This window comes from Lontra canadensis, unplaced genomic scaffold, assembly GCF_010015895.1.
Source record: "Lontra canadensis isolate GAN:19392208 unplaced genomic scaffold, GSC_riverotter_1.0 scaffold35, whole genome shotgun sequence".
Classification (NCBI taxonomy): Eukaryota; Metazoa; Chordata; class Mammalia; order Carnivora; family Mustelidae; genus Lontra; species Lontra canadensis.
Window position 1 is genome coordinate 2,930,978 of NW_022631029.1, and position 24,911 is coordinate 2,955,888.

Here is a 24,911-nt window from a genome sequence, read left to right on the forward strand (position 1 = left end):
CATGGCTATTCCTCGAGCATGGCTTGAGAATGCATCCATTTAGGGTCCCCCATCCTGGCACCCCTGCGGACATGGCAGGGCTTTGAGTGGTCCCCGGGTTTCCACAGCCAGGCCTTCTTTGGGGTGTCCCCAACAGGCTGGGATGAGAAACAGAAGTCTCATCCGCCGACCCCGGGGCCATCACCTGGCCCTGCGCAGCCTCATCGCTGGCCCATGAGACCATCCCCTGCCCAGGTAGCCATCCGCTCATCCTCATTCAGTCCTGCTATTTTAACCGGACACCACAGAGGAAACAGATCAGCAGACTACAGGTAGTGACGAGCACTCAGATGTTCCTGACCCTGTCCCAAGCTCGGGGGACTGGGAGAGAGGTGGGGGGTGGGGGTCAGAGCTGGACTCAGTCACCCCAGCCAGTCAGGGATAGGGTAAGGCCTAGGCAGCTTGGGGGAGGAGGAGGAAAGAGCTCCCCCTGCCCCATCTCCAAAGCCCCTTTCAGCCATTATTAAGTTGAATAAATGAGTTGCCCAAGGACACCTTAGGTGCCAGGAGAAAGGAGCATGGTTTTGGACAAGCAGGCTTCTGCTGGCCTGCCATCCTCGTATTGGTGGTAAGGGTTAGAAATGGTGGGGCTAAGTACCAAGAAGATGGCCTTGAACCATGGCCCTAACAAGCACCCCCTCAACTCCTAGAAGCCCCCACGTTAGGGTCCTAGGCACCCTGCACTTGGCAATAGACAGCAAGCAGGACGTCTGAGAGGGTCACGTCAGGAGGGAGGTGTCCAGTCCCTTTGCGAAGTTCTCCCCTCAGCGAATGTGTGTATTTGAGGGGTCGAGGGTTGGCTGGAGTTTGGGGACTTGATTTTGGAAAGGGGGGTCTCTAGGAGTTACCGAGAGCTGTCGGGGGCCGGAGTTGTCGCTTCGCTAAGTCAGGTGCCCTCCATTGCGTCCAGCCAGAGAGCGAGTTTGAGGACCCGCTGAGCGCTGGGGGCTGAAGGGGACTCCCGGGAATGTGGGATCTTTAAATGTAGGCGGGGCTTGCGGGGTCGCCGGGGGCGGTACCAACCTGGGCTCGACCAATCGGCGGCTCCGCCCGCGTCGCACCGCCCCCTCCTCTCCCGGCCCGGGCGGGCGCTCGCCCCCGGCCGGGCCCGTGGACAGGGCGGCGGGGGATGCACCCGCCGCCGCCCCTGGCCCGGCCTCCTCCGGGCCCCGCGTCCGCCGTCTGCTGCCCGCCCCGTCCGCGGCCCCGGCACGCACGCGAGGGTCTGCGGCCGCGCGGGACCCTCTCCCCTCCAGCCTCTTCTGCCCGTGGGAGCCGAGCCCTGCAGGTACGGGGTGGGACGGACCAGAGCGCTCTAGAAGCGAGGCGCGTCCCGGAGGGGGGACGCGTGGGTCGGGACAGGGGCCAGGACAGAGGGTCTCCCTAGGGTCTGGAACCCAAGGGACCCAGAGAGTGTATGTGTATGTGCACTGTCTGAGTGAGTGCAGATTCACGGACCCCCCACTCCGAAGGGGAAAGGTACTGGGTTCACTTTGGCGGGGGTAGAGCAGTGAGTCTCCAAACTCCATAGATAGGGTGGGAAGAGCTCTTGGGGTGAAGGCAGTAACCTGGGACTGACTTGGGAATGGGAGGGAGGAGACCCTCACCACTGGCCCCGAGGTACTGCCCTCAGGGTCGCCCCTACAGGGGCCAGGGAGCCGGGTCTCCCTGCTGTCCCTGGACAGAGGTTGGGGTACTCCCCAGGGCACTGCCTTGGCTGTCCTGGAGGGCTGCAGATGTGAGTGCTGGAGGCTGGGGGCCAAACTGGAGATGCTGATGGGTCAGAGTGGAGGGCGCTGTTGGAGGCAGCCATAGGGAGGGCTGGGCAGGCTAACTGCACGCTGCTGACTGCTGGCAGGTTTCTGACTGGTGTTGATGGGGGTGGGGGGGCGCCCAAGGGAACTGGGCAGTCGGTGCCTTACTGTACCCACTCCCGGGCAGCTCAGGGCTGGGAGGGCATGTGGATCCTGTCCACCCTGCAGTGCTAGGGCCAGAAGAGTGCTGCTGGGTGGGGTGTCTTGGGGACCTTACCCAAGGTGTGTCCCCACAGGGACACACACCCCACAGCTTGCCCACACATCCTGGAAGGTTCTGCCATGTGCTGGTTCCTAAAAGTGGTGGGGTGGGCCCTAGTTCCTAAAAGTGGTGGGATGGGCATTTTGTCCCAAGGGGCTCTGTCTTGGAGACTGACAGGCAGGGGGCACCTTCTTGTCCAGCTCTGAAGGATGGAGTGTGGCCCTGGGCAGCTTCACCACCACAAATGTATCCGTGGCCACACGCTAAGCATTTCCCAAGTGAGATCTCACTTTCATCCTGGCCGCCGACCCACTGCGGGGGGCACCAAGGCCCCTGAGGAGAGGGCAGTGACTTCATCCCAGCTAGGACGCTCAAGGATCCCTCTCAGGCAGCCACTGCATTTGTGAAAGGGCTCATCATTTGTGAAAGGGCTCACTCGAGGACCCTTGGGATCTGACCAGTTTGCATTTCTGTTGGGTGGGAGACCTTGGAGGAGCTAGCTCTCCTGTTCCCTGCCACCTGCCTACCTCCTCCCACTCCTGAGTCCTCCTGGGTACCCCCTGCCCTTTGTGGCTCACAAGGTTCCCACAGCATCTCTTGGGATGGTGTGGAAGCAGGGACTTGGCTCATCCCAGCCTTCAGTGAACAGAGGTCTCATGCCCCAGACATGTTAGGTGGTTTTGGTGATTCTAGAGGCCCTCAAAACCAGATGCAGCCCAGTAGGGTGTTTCTAATGTTTTAGAACCCATTGGCAAACCCATGTCCTTCACCCAGAAAAATACACCCTTCCATAGATATTCAACCTTGGCCAGAGTTTCAGAGAGGCTCCTGATTCTTTGGGAATTTCTTTCTTTCTTTCTTTCTTTTTAAGATTTTATTTTTTCATTTGACAGAGACACAGCGGGAGAGGGAACACAAGCAAGGGGAGTGGGAGAGGGAGAAGCAGGCATCCCGCCGAGCAGTGAGCCCGAAGCAGGGTTTGCTCCCAGGACCCTGGGATCATGACCTGAGCCGAAGGCAGATGCTTAACAACTGAGTCACCCAGACACCCCTCTTTGGAAATTTCTAAGGAGCCCTGGGACCCCAGCTTTAGGCCCAGTTGCAGTAGAGGAGGGGAAGGCAGACCTGAGCAAGTGGGGGTTTCTTGTCCCCACCCAGACTCGCAGAAGCTGCCCACTTCTATGGAGAGTCAGGCAGGACTCTCTGTTCTTCCGTGTCCTCTGAGATCACGGGTATGGTCAGACACCCACAATGCCTGTGTCCCAAGCTCTGTGGCCCGTCAAGGGCAGGGCCGAGATGGCTCCCTTCTCAGATGGTGGCTTGGCAAGAGGGAACTTGGCAGATCTAGCCACTCACTGCCCCCAGATGGTACCAACTTAGTTCTTGCCCTTCCTGGCTTTGTGACCTTGGGCAAGGTGCTAAACATCTCTGAGCCTTGTCTCCCATCTGTGAAATGGGACCAGGATGGCCACCTGCCTCACTGAGTGGCAATGGGGATTAAACGTGGTAATCCTCATAAAGAGCTCAATAAAGGCCACAATCAGCGCTAGGTATACATTCACATCGTGGGCCCTGGAAGCTCCACCCCTCTGCTGCCTCTCTTCCTCCCAGAGGCCACCTGTACCCATCCCCCCAACCCCTCCCTGCCCAGGGCACCTTAGGACGAGGCTGCCAGGCAAGGAGGAGCATGGCGGACACACGGCTGAATTTGGCCTGTGCGTCGGGCGGCTGAGTCACATCCCCAAACTGCATCTTCATCAGTGCGTTTCGGAAGGTCGTTTGCAGCACCCCACCCCCTCCAGGCACTGTCTGCCAGGCCACTTGCCTCCTGCCTATGCCCCTGAGCCCCGGGCGAGGACCTTCTTCGCTCTCAGGAGAGATGGTAGGAGTGGTGCCTGGGGTTTCCTCATCCCCCAGGTGTGAGCAGGGTCTGGGATTGCTTCGTGTGTCCCGGTGACAAGCTCGCTTCCCTGCCAACAGCTTATGGCCCTCTGGGTAGCAAGCAGGGGCCCTGGCCCAGGAGGAGAGTGGCACCTGAGTGTTTGTGAAGGTGGAGCGAGAGATCAGGGCCAAGGTCAGCCTTACAAACTGGGAAGTGCTGGGCCTGCAGGAGACCAGCCCGTGTAAACCATGAGGCGTCAGACCCGTGTGAGGCCAGGCATCATCAGCGGAAGCATCAGGCCACAGGTGGCCCTGGCCTGGTTGATGTGATGGGATGGCTGGGAGTAGTGAGGGAAGGGACACTTTCTGATGCTCATGAGGTCACTGCCATGCCATGGAAGGAGCATTTCTTGTGCTCCTACTGTGTGCTGTCACCAGCATATGGGGACGTGTCATGGGTGGGTCAGATGCTGTCTTGGGGGTGCCAGACGAGGGGCACAGGTGGTCCTGCCCTGGTCAAGGTGGCCCGTGCCCTTCCTGGTAGCATGGCTTTTCTCATCCTGTCCTGGTGTGACAGTTTCCATGTCTGTCTCCCGGAGGGTGTGGCTTCTGGGCTGGGGTGGCATCCTGTCTGTACATATGGCCTTCTCTTCTGGGCCTGGTACCTAGGCACCTGCAGTGCATGCCAGCCTGGCCTTTTCAAAGAGGACAGCACTTGTCAGGGGAATCTCACAAGGCAGCCCGGTCTAGAATCCACCCTATAAGGAGATGGTCCCTTTATAGCATGGTGCCTCAGTTTCCCTAGCTATAAAACTGGCCAAATTCCAGGACCCCCTTCTTGGGGGCATGGTGAGGATGGAGGAGAAAATTTGGGGGAAAGATAGAGCCTGGCTATAGTAGATGTTCACTAAATGCCAGCTTGTGGGAGGGGGAGATGTGGGGGAAGGTCTAGCAAGTGGTAACCCCGGAGGTGAGACTCCAGGCAGCCTCGTCATGTATGTGTCACTGGCATCAAGGTCCTTGCTCTTGAACATGATGCTAGAGGACTCTGCCCTATCCAAGGGCAGAATGCAAGGGTATCAGGGTAATGAGTCTGCTCCTTGGTAGCCTGGTGGGGAAACTGAGGTTGACCTGAGATCACACAAGGCCAGGCTGAGCACATCTCACAAGGCCCCACAGAATCAATTCTGGGACCTTAGAGCTGAATGCTCGGTTGCCACACTGGTCGTGGAATCTCTTTGGAGATCACAGACCTCCTTCGGCCCAGGCAGGAGGGAGCTGGCTGGGTAGGGGTGTCCCTGTAGCCCCAGCCATTGTCCTAATGTCCCCCACACTGAGGTGTGTTCAGGCTTTTGGATAGCTCTAGGGAAGGAAATGGAGGCTCAGTAGGGTGACATTAACTTGTCCAAGAGCCTGAAGGTCAGGAGGAGTCAAGCTTGGATTGGAATCATCTCCCGACCACACACTTACATGGCCTCCAGCCCTCCCAGGCAAACCTGCTGGCGAATTCCATTTCCAGACACTCAGAAGTCTTTACTGAGTGTCTGCTGTGTGCTAGGCATTGTTCTAGGTACCCGGAGACAGAAAATCAATGGGCATAGTTTTGGTAAGAGGCCACAGCAGATGCAAGGACCCCAGGCAAGACCAGGCTTGTCACGATCTGGTGATGGGGATGCTTATGGGGCTGGAAGGGAATGACTCTGGGGAGAGGGAGAAGGTTGAGGTGGGTAGGAGCCAGACCACAGAGGACTTTCTGGCCACAGGGAGAATTTTGGTTTTCATGCAACAGCACTGGGGAGCCTTGGGAGGTTTCTTGAGCAGAGGAGGATTGTAGGCTGACTTGGGATGGCCATCCCACATGTCAGCCTCTCTGGGTTCATGGCTTCCTGAGCCTCAAAATGTTCTGGGGTGGTGGCAGTGGTCCCTGGCCCTCTGGTCCGTTGGCCAGGCCCTGCCATGACTGTGTCCCTTATGCCCCCTCAGGTCAGCGCGGGCACCCAGTCTCTGAGCCATGCTGGGCCCCGGGCGGCCTACAGCGAGCCCAACCCCGGCGCCCACATAGTCATGAACAGCCACAGCCACAGCCACAATGGCTGTGGGGGGCGGCCGTTGGGCAGTGGGCTGGGTGCCCAGGGCAGAGATCCTTTGGAGCCCGAGGCTGGCCACCCCCCCCCAGCCCCCACATGGCCCGAGCCTCCAGGTGGTGGTGGCCAAGAGCGAGCCAGCCCGGCCCTCACCCAGCAGTCCCCGGGGGCAGCCCCAGGACCAGGAAGAGGAGGAAGACGATGAAGAGGATGAGGCAGGCAGGAGGAGGGACTCAGGGAAGACCCCGAACGTGGGCCACCGCCTGGGCCACCGGCGGGCCCTCTTTGAGAAGCGGAAGCGCCTCAGCGACTACGCCCTCATCTTCGGCATGTTCGGCATTGTTGTGATGGTGACCGAGACGGAGCTCTCCTGGGGGGTCTACACCAAGGTAGGCATAGCCCTTCCCCTTGGCACCCCAGGGAAGCCCCTTCTGGGCCTGCCTGGCTCCCCCATCGCTCCCCGGGCACCGGTCAGGGACCACATTGGCCACAGGAGAAGCAGGTGGAGGGTGCTGGGAGGAGGGGCCCCGGAGGCGGGGAATACTGGGCAGGCTGCCCAAGGGGAAGTTAGGTTTCAGCCCATTCCTTCTGCCCTGCACCAAGAGACCACACTCTGGCTTCAGGTGGGGGCGGGGGGGCTGTCCCCCAGGCCGGGCCCAGGATAAGAGAGCCCCAGAGAAGGCCTTGGGCCCCAGAGCCCGGAAAGAGCTTCTCCTTCTGAGAGTGGTTGGGCTGGGTTATGAGCCTGGCTCTGTGTCCCCTTGTGCCCCCCAAGGTTGTGTGAGGACAGAGAGAGATCGGCATACCAGCCTATAAATGATGAAACAGAGAAGGTGAAGGAGGCCAGGCCTTAGAGACCGTGACAGCCTGTGCCTACATGAGGCCAGGCCTCATAGATGGCCACACTCGAGGACTTTAGAAGGCCAGGCCTTATAAGCTCCAAAGTATAGGCCAGCCTTGCTGTCAACTCAGGCCTAAGGAGTAAGGACAGAAGCATGGCCTCCTGAATAGAGAGCCCAGGTGGGGGTCAGGAGGGACACCCACCCCCCAACATCCTTGTCCTCCTGCCCTCTGCTCTCTCTCCCTCTCTCTCTGCCCAGGAGTCCCTGTACTCATTTGCACTCAAATGCCTCATCAGCCTCTCTACCGTCATCCTGCTGGGCCTGGTCGTCCTGTACCACGCCCGGGAGATCCAGGTCAGTGCCCCGCTGGCCCAGGTGCTCCCCTCCCTGTGCCCTGCCCCTACCAAACCAGTCACCCAGGACCCCAACCCCCTAAAACATAAAAAGACCAATAGCCTCTTTCTAGAAAAAAGAAAAAAGATCTCTGTGAAGACACACGCTTTAGATCACTCCAGATTTCTTTGGAATGCCTTGTTTTACTTTTCATAGATTATTGACGGCAGGGAGTGGGGGGAGAACAGTGAGGGAGCAGGAGGAGGTGAGCTGGGGTCTGGCACTCTCAAGCACCTTCCCAGCCCTGGGGTCTTCTGGAGGTTTGGCAGCCTTGGAAACCAGTGTTTGTGACACCAGGCTTCTGTTCCTATTTGATCAGACCCTGCATTTGAAGGGTTATTAGATGTCAGAGAGTCTGTTCTCTTGTTTCGGGAGTTAATCGAAATCTCAGTGGGCCAGAGAGCCCACTCAGGGCACATTGGGCACCTGTGCCCACAGCAGGCAGAGGCCACCTGGGGCTGGCACAAGGGCCGGGGGATGCCAGAGGGTATCAGAGCTGGCTCCTGAGTCTGGCTTCTGGCCTCTGACCTCTGACCTCAAGCAGCCATGGTTTGGCAGGAGACAGGTAGAGGAAAATCCTGCCTGGATTGCACCACCCACAGACATCACTGGAGACACACAGGGTCTGGCATGTGGCGAGGGCCAGTGGAAAGGACAGTGATTCGTGAGTTGGAAGGAAGCAGTTCTAAAGGCACAGCAGCTGGGGACGACAGTCAGTTCCGATACAGTGAAACACGGAGGTACCATGGACTCAGCGATTACATGACATCGAAGAGACATGAAAACCTACATCCACACAGAAGTTGTACACCTGTGTACCACTATTCACAGTAACCAAACACTGGACACAACCCAAAACTGGTGGATGGACACATAAAATGTCTTATGGGCATACAATGGAGTAAGATTCAACCATTTGAAAATGAAGCCCTTGGGTCCTGGCTCAGTCGGTTAAGCATCTGACTCTTGGTTTTGGCTCAGGTCATGATCTCAGGGTCTTGAGATCAAGCCCATGCTGGGCTCTGTGCTCAGCTCAGTGCTGAGTCTGCTTGAGCATCTTTCCCCCTCCGTCTCCCTCTGACCTCCCCTTGCTCATGGGTGTGCGCATGCGTGCTCTCTCTCTTGCTCTTAAATAAACAAAATCTTTAAAACAAAAACAAAAAAAGAAGCACTGTGTGAGTGTGCTCGGGCTGCCACAACAAAGCCCCCTTTAGGAACAGGAATGTCTATCCTTTGCCTTCTCCCTGTGAACTCATGGCTTTCTCCGTGTGTGCGCATCCATGGTGGTGGCCCTTGTCTTATGAGGACACCTGTCCTGTAGGATCAGGGCCCCTCCCAGATGACCTCATTTAACCTTCAGTCTTTGAAGCCCCTCTCTCCAAATACAGTCACAATGGGACTTAGGGCTTTCACTTACGAATTTTGAGAGGACTCCAGTCAGTCTAGAGCACTCCACCAGCAGGGCCATCCCTCCAGTTCCTGTCCCCCTCCCAAGCAGAGTCCATTTACCGCATCCCAACACCCTGCAGAGTCTTACTCCATCCCAGCAGCAACTCCAGGTCCCAAGCCTCACCGAGGTATCAGTTACGGGTACGACTGAGGCACGCTTCTTCTCCAGCCAAGAGCCAGACAAGTCATTGTCTCCCCCAATATGGGGCTGGGGCAGGCATAGGGTAGACTTTCCCATTCCCAAAGAGAGAAAGGTGAAAGAAGAAAAGGTGTCAGGTGCTCAGCAAGTCAAAGAGCTAGCAGGGTTACATTCCATCAGATTTGTTCGAGAATGATCCTCCTGAGCTCAGCGCTCCAGCTTCTGAGCCCACTGGGTTGGCCTCGTTGCCCCTTCGGCTGTGGGGGGTGACCTCGTGTGGCGGACTTCTTCGATTCAGCATGTTTTCGAGGTTCTTCCACGTTGTAGCAAGTATCAGAGCTCTTCCCTGACACACCCTTTTTTTTTTTTTTTTTTTTTAAGATTTTATACATTTATGTGAGAGAGAACAGGTAAGAGGGGAGGGTCAGAGGGAGAAGCAGACTCCCTGCTGAGCAGGGAGCCTGCCATGGGGCTTGATCCCAGGACAGGACCTGAGCCAGCCTAGCACCCCTCCCCTTTAAAAAAAATATAGTATTTATTCATTTGAAAGTGAGAGTGGGGGGAGGGACAGAGGAATAGGAAGAGAGAGAGAATCTCAAGCAGACCCACAGAGCTGGATGCAGGGCTCCATCTCACCACCCTGAGATCATGATCTGGACCAAAATCACAAGAGTCAGACCCTTAACCAACTGAGCCACCCAGGTACCCCCGGATGCCTGAATCATATTCCTTTGCACCAAAGGACCCCATTTTGGTAATGCACTCATTCATACACGACCCTGGGGCTGTTTCCACTTTGCACAATTGCTCACGTACCAGGATTTGTTCCAAGGCCTGTTTTCCTCTCTCTCGCCTCTGTACCTAGGAGTACGTGCGCTTGCTGGGTCATCCATAGCCCTGCGTTTTCTTTTTCGGGAACGCCTGTCCCACATTTAATTGGGATTGTGGCTAACCCCGCCAGCTAGGGAGTTTCGCACTCCAAGGGCAGTTTCTTGTAAAAGCCAAGCGGGGGGCGGGGCTGGGGGTGTGTGTTTCTCGGGCTGGGGTCTGGGGCTGGGGTCGGAGGGGTGTCTGGAAAGGGCATGGGCAGAAGGCCGAGCCCCACCACCGCCCGCCCCGCCCGCCTCCCGCAGCTGTTCATGGTGGACAATGGGGCGGACGACTGGCGCATCGCCATGACGTGCGAGCGCGTCTTCCTCATCTCCCTGGAGCTGGCCGTGTGTGCCATCCACCCGGTGCCCGGCCACTACCGCTTCACGTGGACGGCGCGGCTGGCCTTCACGTACGCGCCGTCGGCGGCCGAGGCCGACGTGGACGTGCTACTGTCCGTGCCCATGTTCCTGCGACTCTACCTGCTGGGCCGCGTCATGCTGCTGCACAGCAAGATATTCACAGACGCTTCCAGCCGCAGCATCGGCGCGCTCAACAAGATCACCTTCAACACACGCTTCGTCATGAAGACTCTCATGACCATCTGCCCGGGCACCGTGCTGCTTGTCTTCAGCATCTCCTCCTGGATCATCGCTGCCTGGACCGTGCGTGTCTGTGAGAGGTACGCCCCGCCCCCCCCCGCCCCCGCCCCCCCCCCCCGGGCCCCCCCCGACCCCCCCCACTTCCTGGCCCCAGAAACCATCCCTCAAGCGCAGGCCCCTCACCCCCCGGGACTTCAACCTGTCCCCCAACCCATACGCCTCTGGGACCCCTGCCCTCTCCCCCTGGGAGGGAGGGGGGTCTTGGGATCCACTTTCTCCCCGCTCCTCCACAGCGAGCAGCCAACCTCCGACATCCTGCCCGGGGCGGTGGAGGCAGCCGGAGCCAGATGGCCCCATTTCTGCCTGTTCCCCCCCCCACCAACCACCATCACCAATTTAACCTGCTCTCCTTCTCCCCTCTGCCCGCCCCACCGGACTGTAGGGAAAACATGTGAGTCCTACCTTTGACCGAGCTGTGTGCACAGAGCTGCTGCCGTCTGCCCGCCAGGAATTTAAGATTAGCTGCCGCACGGGGAGGGCATAGGGAGGTGAGGCGGGGTGGCTGTGACCAGCCCAGAGTCCCAGTGGGGCCCGGGCAGGCAAGTCTGGAGCAGGGCCAAGGACAGCGGGAGGCAGGCTGCTCTCCGGCTGCGTCCCCTGGGCATCCTGGAGGTCCTGTGTCCAAGGTTGGGAAGGGTTTTGTTTGGACAGCTGACCCTGGGGGACTGGGACAGCTCCCCCCAAGAGTTGAGTGGGTCTGGGGTAAATAAAAACCGGTCCAGCCTTTAGCAACTCTCCCTGCCCAGGGTTTGTTCTGAACAAGCCTGGAAGGTATAGACCATCAACCCAGTTTCCAGATGAAGAAACGGGGGCTCTGGGGCAAAGGGACATTCCTGAGGCCTGATTCCTGGTTGGCTCTGGAGACCCGCAGGGTGCTTCAGGAAAGGGAGGTTCCCCCTGGGCTTCTCAGGGCACAGGGGCACCTTGCCTGGGAAGGAGACTCTTCTACCTCATGCCTTGCTGGGGAAGGCCCTGGAGAGTTCTATGGCATGTGGTGCTGGGACTGGGCTTCCCATGAGATCCCTGGGCTGGACCTGCCCCCCAGGACCTCAGCCTTCCCCCCCCTTTAAGCCCTTCTCCATGGCCCCTGCCTCAGCCTGTTGTGGGGTTCATGTCCGTGAGGGCCCTGGCCTTGTTGTCAATGGGGCCTACCACCTCAAGACCTGTCAAGGTCTCCTTGGACTCCCAATGTACTGCCAGGCCGGTACCCACAAACCATACCCCACGCTGTCAGGAGTGTGGTCTGGGGAGTAAGAGGGGCACCCCTCCTCAGGTACCCTCAAGGTGCTGTCTGGATCATTGTAGGGCTCCCTGGGTTGGGGCAGGGAACGGGCCAGGACCGGGGGGTGGGCAGCCAATCCTAAATTCTGAGCCCTATGATGCTACTCGAAGCCCCCTCCCCTGCCTCGCTCCGCCCCTGTGGCTCTTTCCCACCCCCCACCCCACCCCTTGCCTCCCGCATGCCCCCCACTTCCTGGTCCTAAGTAGTCCTGGGGCATCCCGGGTCCCCACCACAGCTCCAGCCAGGCCCAGGGCTCCCCCGCCCACTACTGGAGGGCTTCCCTCTCCTCTTGTCCCCTGGGTGTGGGGTGCTGGTTGACCAAGAGGTGGAGGCCAGGGTAACTGGGGGCTTAGGTACCTCAGTGAAAGATGGGATTCAGCCCCAGGTCCCCCTCAGCCAGCAAGAAGACTGGCAGCCCAGGCAGGGGGGGCCTGGAGTGGCATTAGGTCCCCAGGGTTGGGCAGGGAGTCCCAAACATCAGTCCTGCTGGGAAGTTCTCCATCCCTCCCATCCCCGTTTGGGGCCTCTGTCACCTCCCCATCTCCAGCCCCTGGCTCCAGCCCCTGCCCCCAGCTTCCCCTGTCCTACCCTTGCCCACAGAAGAGGGCCCACCCCCCTCTGTGTCACCTCAGTTGACCTCTGACCTTGAACACCCCCCTCAGGGCCTGAAGTCTGGGAAGGAGTGGGTCACCTGGAAAGGGTCCTAGCTGGAAGGGCTGTGCAGGCTGGGGGCTGGGCTAGAGCAGAACCCTTGACCAACCCCGCAGACCCCCAGCCTAGGCTGACCGTAGGTAGAACTTGTTTATAGCCCACAGGACCAGGTTCACAGCGTTAGCTCTGACCAGGGACAAAACCATGTCCCTTGGGCCCGCCCCCCCAACCATGGTCCTCTTCCCAACATGAGGCCTTGCTGGCTGGGGAAGTTCTTCCCGGTGTCTGACCTGAATCCTCGCCTCCACTCCCTGCTGCTTCTGGTGCCCATGGCCACCTGTGTCTGCGTCTGTCTGTGTGTCTGTCTTTGGGACGGGGATTGTGTGCACAGTGTGGACACATGTGGACACATGCGGACGTACTCTCCCTTGGCCCACTCTGCCCCATAACTGGGGTTGGGGAGGGCACACGTCCTGGACAGTAGCTCTGGGGGTGGGGGTTGGAAGGGAGGCTGGGAGGAGAGTGTGGGTGCCCTCTGCCCCATGGGACCCTCAGGAGGCTGATAAACACCCCCCTCCCTGCTCGAAGTGGCACCTTTATTTGAGCCCTCAAAGCGATCAGCTTCTTGCAGTCAAGGTCCCCACACAGCTGGGAGGACCCAGGGCCCTGGTGTTCTGGTGCTGCCTGCCCCAGGGGTATGATGACGGCAGAGACACCAGTGTAGACTGACTGGGCCTTCCCTGGCTCCCCGCAGGTACCATGACAAGCAGGAAGTGACCAGCAACTTTCTGGGGGCCATGTGGCTCATCTCCATCACCTTCCTCTCCATCGGCTATGGTGACATGGTGCCCCACACCTACTGCGGGAAGGGCGTGTGCCTGCTCACTGGCATCATGGTAAGGGTGAGGGCCCTTGCATGCCCCCTGCCGGTGGGGAGATCACCCCATTGCCAACAATAATGCATCAGAGTTCCTTCTTGTGTCATCCTAACCCATTCACCTTCTTCCTCCTTACCTCTGCCACCACTCAGAATCTGCACCCTTGGGCCTCCTGGGGGCATCTCTTCTTGGCTCCTTCCAGCCCTGGCTCTGTAGCTCCTGTGGTGCACACAGCGCTAGATGCTGTGGTCTACTGAGAACAGAGTTTTCTTTGCCCTTTATTCTCTGCAGCCTGCTTAAATCACGGCCCTTGGGTCCGGGGCTAGGAGCTTGATGCTTCCATGCCTCAGTTTCCCCAGTTGTAACCAGTGCCTACCTCTGCTCACTATAAGCTTCAAGTCTGTTCCTTTACATGAAATGCCTAGAAACATGAATAGTGTGGACATCCAGTCAACACCCTCCAATTCCCTATCCTTGCCTGACTATTCGGGTATCCCAAGCACCCCACTGAACCCCAGTGGTGTGAAGTTTGTCTCCTGTGACCCAGTGCACCCTGGCAGTTCCCCATCTCTCCCAAAGACTTCTCAAGGCCATCCATGGGTGTGGGCAGCCTTTGACATCCGGCACCTTCTTTCCCTGACTCCATCATCAGTCTTCCTGCTCATCTCTTCCTTCTGGAACCTTTTTCTCCAAACTTCTACCTCCTTCACAAATGCTTTTCCATGTTTTGAATTATGACTTGTTGGATGCATAGTCTTCTACTCCTCTCCCTGCAGTCAATAACATGTTCATTGGTGACAACCAGTGAACACCAGCAGGCCAGAGACGCTAATCTGGTCCCACCCCCAGCTTCCATCACAGGCCAGTCCTTGGAGTCTCTCCTTCCTTATCTCTGCACGCAGAGATGCATTTGTTTTTGCGAAAACAAGACGCCATCCCCACAACAGTGTCCTTCCTCCTGCAGACGGGGTGGGGGGGGGGGCTGTCTTGCAATGCCTCTGCCTGTCCCATTTCATGGCTTGTAGACTGTGCCCAGTTATCCCTGTCTCCCGAGGCCCGTGGCTCTGTCCTCTCTTCACCCCTCATCCCCTCTAAGCTGTTTGGGCAAAAGCTGGGGGTCCATATCCTCTTCCTGCCCCCCCCACAGGAGCCTCCCTTCTGGCCAAGCTGATATGGCCCCTCTCTTGTGAAATGGCTTCATGCAATTTGCTTATGTTATTTTACAAGAGCAGGGAGGGGAAAAGACTAAAGCCCGGCCGCAGTCCAACCCCCCATGACAAGCAAATGAACTTTGCAAATGAACAAAGATAAGTAGTCAGGTAATGTGAGGTCAAACCCAAAAGCCCAAGACAAAACGGAAAAGCTGAGTTCCATTCTCTGGGACCTGGCTCCTGCCAGAACATGAGTTCCGTGTGTGGCCCGAAGCTTGCTCCCTGCCCTTGCGCCTGGCACACACACAAACAATCGTGCTGGGGTCAGTCCCAAGCTTTCTTTCTTTGAGGGAGAGGGAGAGCACAAGCAGAGAGGAGAGCAGAGGGAAAGGGTTGCGTGTGGAGCCCAACACGGGGCTCACTCCCAGGACCCCAATGGAGGTTTCCAGCACGTTTCTTTGCCCCCGTGGGCAGGGCTTTTTCCAAGATGGGACTCCAGGAACCCATGGCAGGGTTTTCTCACAGGGTGACCTTGTGCCCATCCCGCCCAGGCTGGGCATATGGCCATCCGGACCTGCCCAGGACCGTGCAGTGGTGTTCCTGGCCCTTGTCCTCCCCCTCCCCATAGGTGTTTCCTTCCATCCAGAAGAAAAACTGAACTACAGCCCAGACCTCTTAGGCCCCCCACCGCCCCCCAAGTCCCAAGGGCTGAGCTCAGACTCTCCTTCCTTCCTTCTTAGAGGCAGCAGCCTCAGGAGGAAGCAGCTGGCAGGTAAGGCACCAGGAACTTCTCTTTAGTGCAGATGGGGACCACCAGCCCTTGCCTGCTCCTGCCACCTGCCTTGGGCACTTCTGGAGCTGATGACCCCTCCTGGGTGTCCTAGGCTCTGCAGCTCCCACTCCTGGGTGGCAGACCCTTCTCCTCCCTCCCATGTTAACTTCGTGCAGCCTCCCTCCCCCTGTCAGCCCTCTCCTTTCTCTTGGGACCGCTCTGACCTCTTCCACTAGCCACGAGTCTGGCTGCCATTTAGGGCATCCTGGGGAATGTGGTTGCATCAAGCAGGGAGTCTGCCACTGGGGAGGCATCCTCCCCTCCCGTTCCCCATCTCCGGGGACCCCCACTTTGCTTCTTCCTACCTGCAGATGCCCCCCACTTTCCTCACACTGCCTTCGCACCCTGCCAGCTGACCCCTCCCATGAGTGTAGAAAGTCCTATCCTCTGGGTCTCTGTCCCCAGCACCCAGACCCCAAAGCCTTGATGGAAATGCTTCCAAATCCTCCCTCCTCCATGGTCACCAGTGCTGAATTCACCTGCAGATCCTCCCTTTCCGTCTCCCTTTCTTATCTCTAAGCCTCAGTTTCCCCCTCTGCCCCGTGGGGATAAGAGTGGTCTTACCTCCCAGGGCCTTTGGAAATCAAATAAGACATTCAACTGATATTAAGCCGGTGGGACTTGGAATCAGGGACCTCAACAGGTGGGATCTGCCCACACTGTGGGCTTGGAGGGGAAAGGTGAGGTAGGAATCAGGGCAGGCTTTCTGGAGGAGGGAGGGTGTGGCCTAGGACCTACATGAGGCAGGACACTGATGTGTTCCCTACCCTCCGCATGCAGGGGGCTGGCTGCACAGCGCTCGTGGTGGCCGTGGTGGCCCGGAAACTGGAGCTCACCAAGGCAGAGAAACACGTGCACAACTTCATGATGGACACTCAGCTCACCAAGCGGGTAAAGACGTCCATTGCAGCCACTTCCTCTCCCAGTTATCAAGGGCAGGCCCTCCCCACCTTACCTCTGTACACAGCGGGCATGTCCACGTGCGCACAGGCCACTGCAGTGCCTCGTGCTCTGCTGCCCGTGTAAATGTTCATGAGCCACGCACGGAGACATGGCAGTGGCCGTGGGTGTCCACCTGTGTGCCCAGGCCTTGCCCCACCCTGAAGCAGAAGCAAGAGGCAAGCCTTTTGGGGCCAGGGCAGCTAGAAACCATCTATAAGCTGTCAGACTTTGGCAGGTCAGCTCTCTGTGCCTCAGTTTCCCCATGTATAAAGAGAGAGATGCCAGCATGTGCAGATTCACTGATTTAACATTTGAAAGGTGTATAGAACAGGTCTGGCCCATGCCAAATGTTATAAATGTGCACACACACCCCCCCCCCACAGAGCGCAGATGTGGATGCGTAAATATGGCCTCACCTTACACGCCCAGGACCCCAGAGGGGCATTTCCAGGAATTTCTAAGAGTTTCTGGCAGCTTCTGGAAGTTCCCAGAACCTTCTACAATTTTGTGCCTACCTTGAGGAACTGTTCTTTCTCTGGCCCCAGGTAAAAAATGCCGCTGCTAACGTTCTCAGGGAGACGTGGCTCATCTACAAACACACCAGGCTGGTGAAGAAGCCAGACCAAGCCCGGGTTCGGAAACACCAGCGTAAGTTCCTCCAAGCCATCCATCAGTAAGTCCAGCACCTTTCCCGCTCACGTTTCTGTGTCCACCTGGTGCAGAGGCAGCTGTGGTCCTTGGGAGGAGGCTACGGGCCAGGCCAGACAGCTAGCGTGGCCTTGTCATGGCCCCTCCCATTCCGGGTGGTCAGTTGGCTGGGGTTTGAAGCCTTTGTGCTGGGTGGGATGGTGGATGGTCAGAAGGAGGCAGTGATGGGCCCACCACTTGTCTAGGGTGATCACCTTTGATAAGTCAGGCAACCCAGGGGCGCCTGGCTGGCTCAGTTGATCAAGCATCTACCTTCAGCTCAGGTCATGATCTCAGGGTCCTGGGGTCAAGCTCCACATCGGCCTCCCTGTTCAGTGGGGAGTCTGCTTGTCCCTCTGCCCTTCCCCCAATTGTGCACATTCTCTCTCTCTCTCTCTCTCTCAAATAAAATATTAAAAAAAGAAAAGTCAGTCAACCACCCAACATAAATGGCAAATTTATTCTCCAGAAGAGCCAAAATTATTTTACCTTTTAGATATTAAGCAATTTCCCTTTTTTTGCTCTGGCTGCCAGGAAGCTCAGAATTAACTTTGTGTCCTGATCCATGTGCTCATGTAGGGTAATTAGAAATTATTTGATTTTCTCTGTTGTCCCTTTGTATTGAGAATTATTTATTCAAGTAGTTCTCATCCTTGGCTGCTCACACCCACAGGGCTTTAAAAATCCTACAGGCTGCACCCAACGCCAGTTACAGCGGAGTCTGGGAGGTACCCTAGGCTTAAGTTTAAGTTCCTCCAGTGAGTCCAGTGTACAGCTGGAGTTGGCAAACGTTACCTGTAGGGCCAGAGAGTAAATATTTGGGGCTCTGTGGACCAGACAGTCTGTCACAACTACTCTACTCTCTGTTGTAGCAGGATTGCAGTAAAGAGGAATGGGTGGGCCATGATCTAATAAAACTTTATTTTTCCCAAACAGGCAGCTGGCCAGATTTGGCCTGGGCCAGGCTCTAATATGCCAATCACTGTCTGCTAGAACTATCATGTAAACCACTGTGTAATTTTAAGTTTCCTAGTAGCCACATTAAAAAAAAGTAAAAGAAAACAAGTGACATAAATTCTAATATATTCATTTAATATATGCAACATTATTTTAATATGATTAATGTTAAACTCATTAATGAGCTATTTTAGAAAGCTTTTGACACTAAATCTTTGAAGTCTATTGTGTATTGTACATTTATAGTCCATTTTTATTCTGACCAGCCACATTTCAAGTGCTTAGTAGCCACATATAGGATGTATATAGGGTGCCTGAGTAGTTCAGTTGGTTAAGCGTCTGCCTTTGGCTCAGGTCACAATCCCAGAGTTGGTCCTGGGATCAAGTCCCTCACTGGGCTCCTTGGTCAACGGGGAGCCTCCTTTTCTCCCTTTGCCTGCTGCTCCCTCTGCTTGTGTGTGCTCTCGCTCCCTCTCTCTCTGACAAATAATTAAATCTTTAAAAAAAAAAAGTTTGATCAGTGTATATACCCATGAAATAATTGCCACAGTCAAGATAAAAAGCAGGTCCATTGCCCCCAAAGTTTCCTGGGGCTTTTAACTGTCTTTTAGCTGCAGAGTTTAGTCCATTTACATTTGTTGTGTTTACTGTTATAACTGGATTGGTTTTGAATGATAACAGTATCTACTTCACAAGACTGCAGGGAGGTCTAAATGGGATGATAGGCAGGAATGCCTGGCATAGTCCCTGGGGACATGGTGGCCACGCCCCCCCCACCCCTGTGTCTGCTCCCACCATCATCTAAAAAGTGGGGAGAGGAGCTGGTCCCACATTTACTCAACCTCACTGTGTCCAGGTCTCAGTCTGACCTCCTCACAAGACCCCAAGGCCCTTGAGGACAGAGACCCCTCCTTGTTGACCCTCCTATAGGTATTCACCAACCACTGGGGCCCCGTCTGCTATCTGCCACCTAACTGTGGGGACCTGAGCAAGTGACTGTGTTATTCCAAGCTTCATTCTCTTATCTCTAAAATGGAGGCAGTGGTAATTAATGTGTCTTTCCTCCAGTGATAATATATAGATCAAACACAGCTGGGGACTCAACCATGCCTACCTGCCATACAGTATTTTCTAAACATGGGAGCTAGCATTGATATCGCCCTCGATATGTTCATTTGCTTATCATACCAGCATTTCCTATGCCAGCTGGTGTGCCAGGCATGGGGACACAGACATGGCTCTGCCCTGGGCTTTGTCCCAAGGAATGTTCCAGAAGGTTGTTGGAGGAAAGTGGGAGGATGGGAATTAAAGAGATCCAGGTCTGGGGAAAAAGGCACCTGCTCTATGAGTTACCTGTGTCCCTTTGTTCTAGGGTGGGACTATTCCACTCTTATTTATAGATTTATCTATCTATCCATCTATTTAAGGGTTTTTTTCTTTTTAATTTTTAAGATTTTATTTATTTATTCTTCAGAGAAAGAGAGCACAAGCAGGCAGAGCGGCAGGCAGAGGCAGAGGGAGAAGTGGGCTACCCGCTGAGCAAGGAGCCCGATGCGGTACTCGATCCCAGGACCCTGGGATTATGACCTGATCCAAAGGCAGGCACTTAACCAACCAAGCCACCCAGGTGCCCCAAAACAACAGAATTTATAATCTCATGGTTCTAGAGGCCAGAAGTCCAAAACCAAAGCGTTGGCAAGGCTGGTTTCCTTCTGAAGGCACTAGGGGAAGATCTGTCCCAGGCCTCTTTCCTAGCTTCTGATAGCCTCAGGGGGCCCTTGGCTTCTGGATATATCACTCCAGTCCCCCATCTTCACATGGCCTTCCCCCTGTGTCTTCCCATCGTCCTCCCTCTATGCATGACTGTGTCCAAATTTCCCCCTCTTTACAAGGACACCAGTCATGTTGCTTTGGGGTCCACCCCAAGACCTCATTTTAACTTGGTTAGATCTAGAAAGACGCTGTTTCCAAATAAGGTCACATTCTGAGGTGCTGGGGGGGGTAGAACTTTAGTATATCTTTTTCGGTTGGCCTGGGGGACACTGTTTCAACACATAACATGGAGGTTGCAAAGAGATCAAGACTGACTTCCCTGGAAAAGGCACCCCGGAGCTCGGCAGACGTTGACTTCCACTCGGGGCAGCCTCAGACCTCCAGGGCTGGGGGTGTTTGTACCCACCACGTTTCTCCAGACCGAGGGCTGGGTCCTATCAGGGATCCTGGTACCCAGCATAGGTGGGCCCTGAGGGCCTCCCCAAGCATCTGTTATATGTGGGCATGCAGGGATTCGAGCTTGGACCAGTGAGGAGGAGCCTTACCTGGAACAGCTTCCCTGGGCTGGTTTCACTACACCAGGGATGGAGATGAGGGTCCAGGATACTGTGTGGCCACCTCCCCACCCCCTTTCCTGTGGGCAGCTGTTTGGGAGGCCAAGGCGCAGTGGCCCACTGGCAGATACAGGTTCAGATCCTGCTGGAGGGCCAGTGGGCACTGGCTTTGCCTCTCTGAGTCTTGTCACCCGCCTTGGGAAACAGCACGGCCAGAGTTCTCTGGACTAAATGCGCCCCCGTGGGGCCAGGTTTCTGGCACAGACTAGGATACAGCGGGACCACAGGCTGCAAGCAGCTGCATTTGCTGGGGGGCCCTGCTGGAGGGAGGGGCAGAGAAGAGATGCATCCCTAAGGGGCTGGCATGGCCCCCACAGCCACACGGGGCCCCCCTCCTGGTCCTGGGGTTGTGCGGGGGCGGGGGGGGAGGTGGGCAGGGCTGGGCACAAGCCAACCCAGCGGCATGGAGATTAAAATTGCCTTGTGATTTCTCTCTGCTCTGCCGGGTCCTGCCAGAGCTCAGAAGTAAGTCTCCTCCTGGGGGTGGGGGTGGTGGTGTATGGTGGGCACGGGGCAGGGGCACAGGCCCAGGGCAGCTTGTGGAGTGCTACCACCCCTTGGCCTCAGGCGGTAGCCCGGGCTTGTAGCCACCCTGCAGACCCGATGCAGCCTTCACCTAGGCCAGGGGTGGAGGTGGGGGGGAGGGTCCAGGTTCCCTAGGACATCCTGACTGAGCCCGAGGGGACATGGCCAGAAAGGGGGGGCACTGTGGGAGGTGGCTTAGCCATCCCCCAGGCCCTGCCACCCGATGTGTGCTGGGAGGGAACCAGCAGCATGGGGCCCAATGCTAACTCCCACCCCATCCCCCCCCTGCATGGCTCACAACGCGACCCCAGGTGGGGCGGGTGCATGAAGGATCCCACTGCCCCCTGCAGCCTCCGCCCACAACCCCACCCACCCACCTGTCCCCCAGGCTCCGGAGCGTGAAGATTGAGCAGGGGAAGCTGAATGACCAGGCCAACACTCTCGCGGACCTGGCCAAGGTGAGCAGGGCAGGGGCGGGAGGGGGGGCAGCTCCTCAGGCCCCCATGGGAGGAAAGGGAGGCGTTCCAGAAAGAACTGAACCCACCTCCTGCCAGGGGAGGAATTGTGGTGGCGCCTGGAGGACAGACAGCTGACGCAGGCCAGGGGTGCGAGCGAGGCAGGCAGGGACCAGCCCCAACTCTTCAGCTCTTTTAATTTTTAAAAAAGAGTATCTCATAAAATAGCTTTCATCGGAGTATCTCATTAGTGGGCTAAACTGGGGATGCGCCCTTTTGTTTTAGGCAGATCTACATACAGCCTCCAAAACTGAAGAGAAAAACAAAATTCTTTCGCTATGGATATAAATTCAGATTCTAGAATCAGCAGAAAGCTCATGTGTGCAGCAATTCAGCCTCCCTCAGGAGATGAAAGTTGGTGGCCAGAGCTCTCTAAGACCCGTTTGTGTTACAAACGAATCTCTCTGCTGGTTTTATTATCAAGCCCGACTCCATTTCCCACTTTTTATTCATCCTCCAGAAGATGGGACGGTTGACCCAACTTCTGTCAGGCAAGCTCTTAGCATACGCGCCCCACTGTCCTAAACTCCCTTCTGAGCAGTGGCCTACCTTCCACGAGTGGTTCAACCGTGAACTCTGCTCACTGGCTCCCTCCCCCTTAATCAGCTAATTAGGCTGAGGTTCATTTAATATTATCTCTGGGAAGATGTTAAGTCCTATTCTCCTTCTTATACCCAGAGCATTTTGGACTCATTTTCTTCATCATTATCAAGAGAAATGCAGTATAATATTAACCTACATAAATTTAATTTGGAAAGAAACATTATAGAGGGGGGAAAAAAAGCCCATATTGTGGATCCCTGAAGAAATCACTCAGTTGGTAGTAGAAAGAACATAATCCTGAGAGCAGACAGAAACCCTCGCCAAACTAGTTTGATGTCATATGAGATTAGAGCTAGAAATACATAGGAAATGCCTTTGAATAACTCGGGTACCAGTTATTATCATTTGGATTATTCATATCGCTCTTTCTTCCATTAGTACAGATGATTGAAGTTTGAATTTTTCAAAGTTATTTAAACCTTGCTATCACGGCAGTACGCCCCTCTCAGAGTACATTTAACAAAGCCTGCTTTGAAGTAAGGCTTTAATTGGATAGGATGGTATGGGTTCCTAATGTTTAAAATTTAACAAGGTTAAAATGTCATCCAGTATTAAAACTTTAATGCGCTCCTACCCAAGACTGCTGATTTAATTTGTGTATATCCGACCAAAGTACAAGGTGTCTTCTAAGTTTTGGAGAATTGAAACCTCAGAGAAGCCCAAAAAAAAATCATCAGAGGCTGGACGCCTCTAGATGTTACCCTGTGGCCCTGGGGACTGTGGATGAGAGGGCCCAAAGGGTGTGTTCGTCCTGGGGCTGGGGTGTGTGGGCCAGTAACAAAACATGGTGGGGTCACCACTGAGGCTTGGGCACGGAGGCTGGGAGGGAGAGGCTGGGGTGGAAAGCAGCAAGATGCTGGTAGCTGCCTCATCCTGTCCCCTCCCGTGGAGCGAGGTCAGGAGGGGGCCTCCTTCCCCACCTCAGCATCTCTCCTCCCATCTCAGGCCAGGGGGTGGTCAGCCGTTGTTCGCCTGGGGGTCTGGTCAACCCTGAGGGGAGGGAAGAGAGGAGGAACGATGTTGTATCGCCACCTGGTGGCAAGAGTGGCACTGCACCCAGGTCTGTCTGAGCCGCCAGCCTTCCCTTCCTTTCCGGGGGCCCTGGACAGTGGCAGAACCGGCTCCTGCTTGCTGGGTTGCGGGGAGCAGTCGAGGTGCTGGAGGTATCCCATTGCCTGCTGCGATGGTTATCGTCGTAGCTGCTCTGCCCCCCAGTCTGTGATTGGGTCAGAGCCTTGGAGTCTGGTCCAGGAAGTCATGGCTGCCAACCCGCTCCATACCCCCGTCCCATGGCTGACCCTTGTCCCCTCCTCAGCCTACTGTGGAGTGCAGGGGGGACAGTTCTCAACTGAACCTCCTCCCTCTCAACCACATCTCCAGCCTGGAGTAGTGTCAGTCCAGAACCTGCCACCACCACCACCACCACCGACCCCACAGTTCTGCAGGCCATGGTTCCCCCTGCGTGAAGGCAGCCCCAAGACCACTCTTGGGCTTCATGTGCCTGGTGGCCAGTCCATCCCCTCAGGGCGGCTCTGGCCACATCCACCCCAGGACTTCCTCCAACCTTCCTCAGGCCTGCTGGTCCCCCACATTCAAGACCTGTCTCTCCTCTTGCCTCTTCTCCCATTCCCTGGGGTACAGCAACGGGGGTACAGCAGGAGACCTGTGGGGTCAGGGTGCCCTCACAGTCATCTCCCACTTGGGTCCCTCTTAGTGGGCTCCCACCTTACTGGCGCTGGTCTCCTGTCTCTCTCTCTGTCTGTCCCTCCCTCTCTCTCACTTGGCTTCTCCTTTCTCTCCTGCTCTGTCTCTGGCAGACCCAGAATGTCCTGTACGACCTCATGTCCGAGCTGCACGCCCAGCACGAGGAGCTTGAGGCCCGCCTGGCTGCCCTCGAGAGCCGCCTGGATGCGCTGGGCGCCTCCCTGCAGGCCCTGCCCGGCCTCATCGCCCAAGCCATACGCCCGCCCCCGCCACCCCTGCCGCCCCGGCCTGGCCCCGGACCCCTGGACCAGGCAGCCCGGAGCCCCCCATGCCAGTGGCCACCTGTGGCCCCTTCAGACTGCGGGTGACTAACCCTGCCCACCACCAGACCCCTCAATCTTGGCCATCGTGTGGCCGCCACCTCCACGCCATCCAGGAAGCCCTGTACAGTGGCGCCTCTTGGAGTTCAAGGAGCCGAAGCTGAGTTGGGCTGAGTGGACCAGGGCTCTCCCCACCCAGACTGTCTGGGCAGAAGACAGGGCCGGACCACAGGCAAGGGCAGGGGTGGGCCACCGCCCGCTTCCTCCCTGATTGGAGCCGGGGCGGGGGGCAACCAGGAGCTTCCTTTTGGTCCCCTGGCCCCCCAACTCTCCCCAGGCCCCCGGTGGGCATGGAGCAACCAGGAGAGGGGTCCTTGCCAGTTCTGAATAAAGCAGGACCCACCCAGCTGCTGCCTGGTTTTGCATGGCTATGGGACACATGGCTATGGGTCATCACAGCATGGGAGGTGGCCACTCAACTCCAGGGCCCAGAACGATGTGGGGATCCAGCCGAGCCAGTCCCATCACTGTTCTAGCCCGGTAGCCCTCCTAAGCCTGAGCTCAGCTGGGTACACCTCCTGAGGACATCAGCATCAGTTCCCGCTGGCAGTGACGGCCCCGGCCGGCAGGAGGCAGCAGATCGGGGAGACCTCCTCCCCATCCCAGCAGCCAATTTTGCCAGAACACCTGGTGTGCGCCAAGCTCCAGTGGGACCATGGTCCAATGGGGAAGGTGACATGAGTGAGGAGGACCATTCAGTCTTCGCTGGATGTATGTTGAACATTTGCCCGATACAGGGGACATAGTGTAAATTGCCATACTTCACCAGAACCTAACCAGGGGAGGATGGGGAAACTGGGGGTTGGAGAAGTGAAGCCACCTGCCCGGGGCTCCAGAAAGGGGCAGGAGTTGGGGGAGAGGCAGGGCAGGATTCAAACTCCAGCCAAAGTGAAGAACCTGGGACGTGGGGGGAGAGTATAGTGTGATTCAGGGATTAGAGTGGCCTCAGAGCAGGCTGGAGGGGAAGGTTCTAGACACTAGCAGAATCAGAAAGGTCCCGCCAGGCCTCGGGCTCAGTGTGCTGGGGTGAGGCAGGGATGCC

The 24,911-nt window shown here is 56.7% G+C and overlaps 1 protein-coding gene across 1 annotated transcript; it reads left to right on the forward strand.

The window, feature by feature from the left end:
* Positions 1-1,115: 1,115 nt before the first annotated feature.
* KCNN1 (potassium calcium-activated channel subfamily N member 1) lies at positions 1,116-24,216 on the forward strand. The gene is given in 11 exon segments (XM_032867648.1): positions 1,116-1,327; positions 5,920-6,102; positions 6,104-6,409; positions 7,121-7,216; positions 9,977-10,395; positions 13,063-13,204; positions 15,950-16,060; positions 16,657-16,784; positions 20,599-20,607; positions 21,056-21,125; positions 23,603-24,216. Coding segments are annotated over 11 exon segments (1,878 nt in total). The 5' UTR covers positions 1,116-1,168; the 3' UTR covers positions 23,858-24,216.
* Positions 24,217-24,911: the final 695 nt, after the last annotated feature.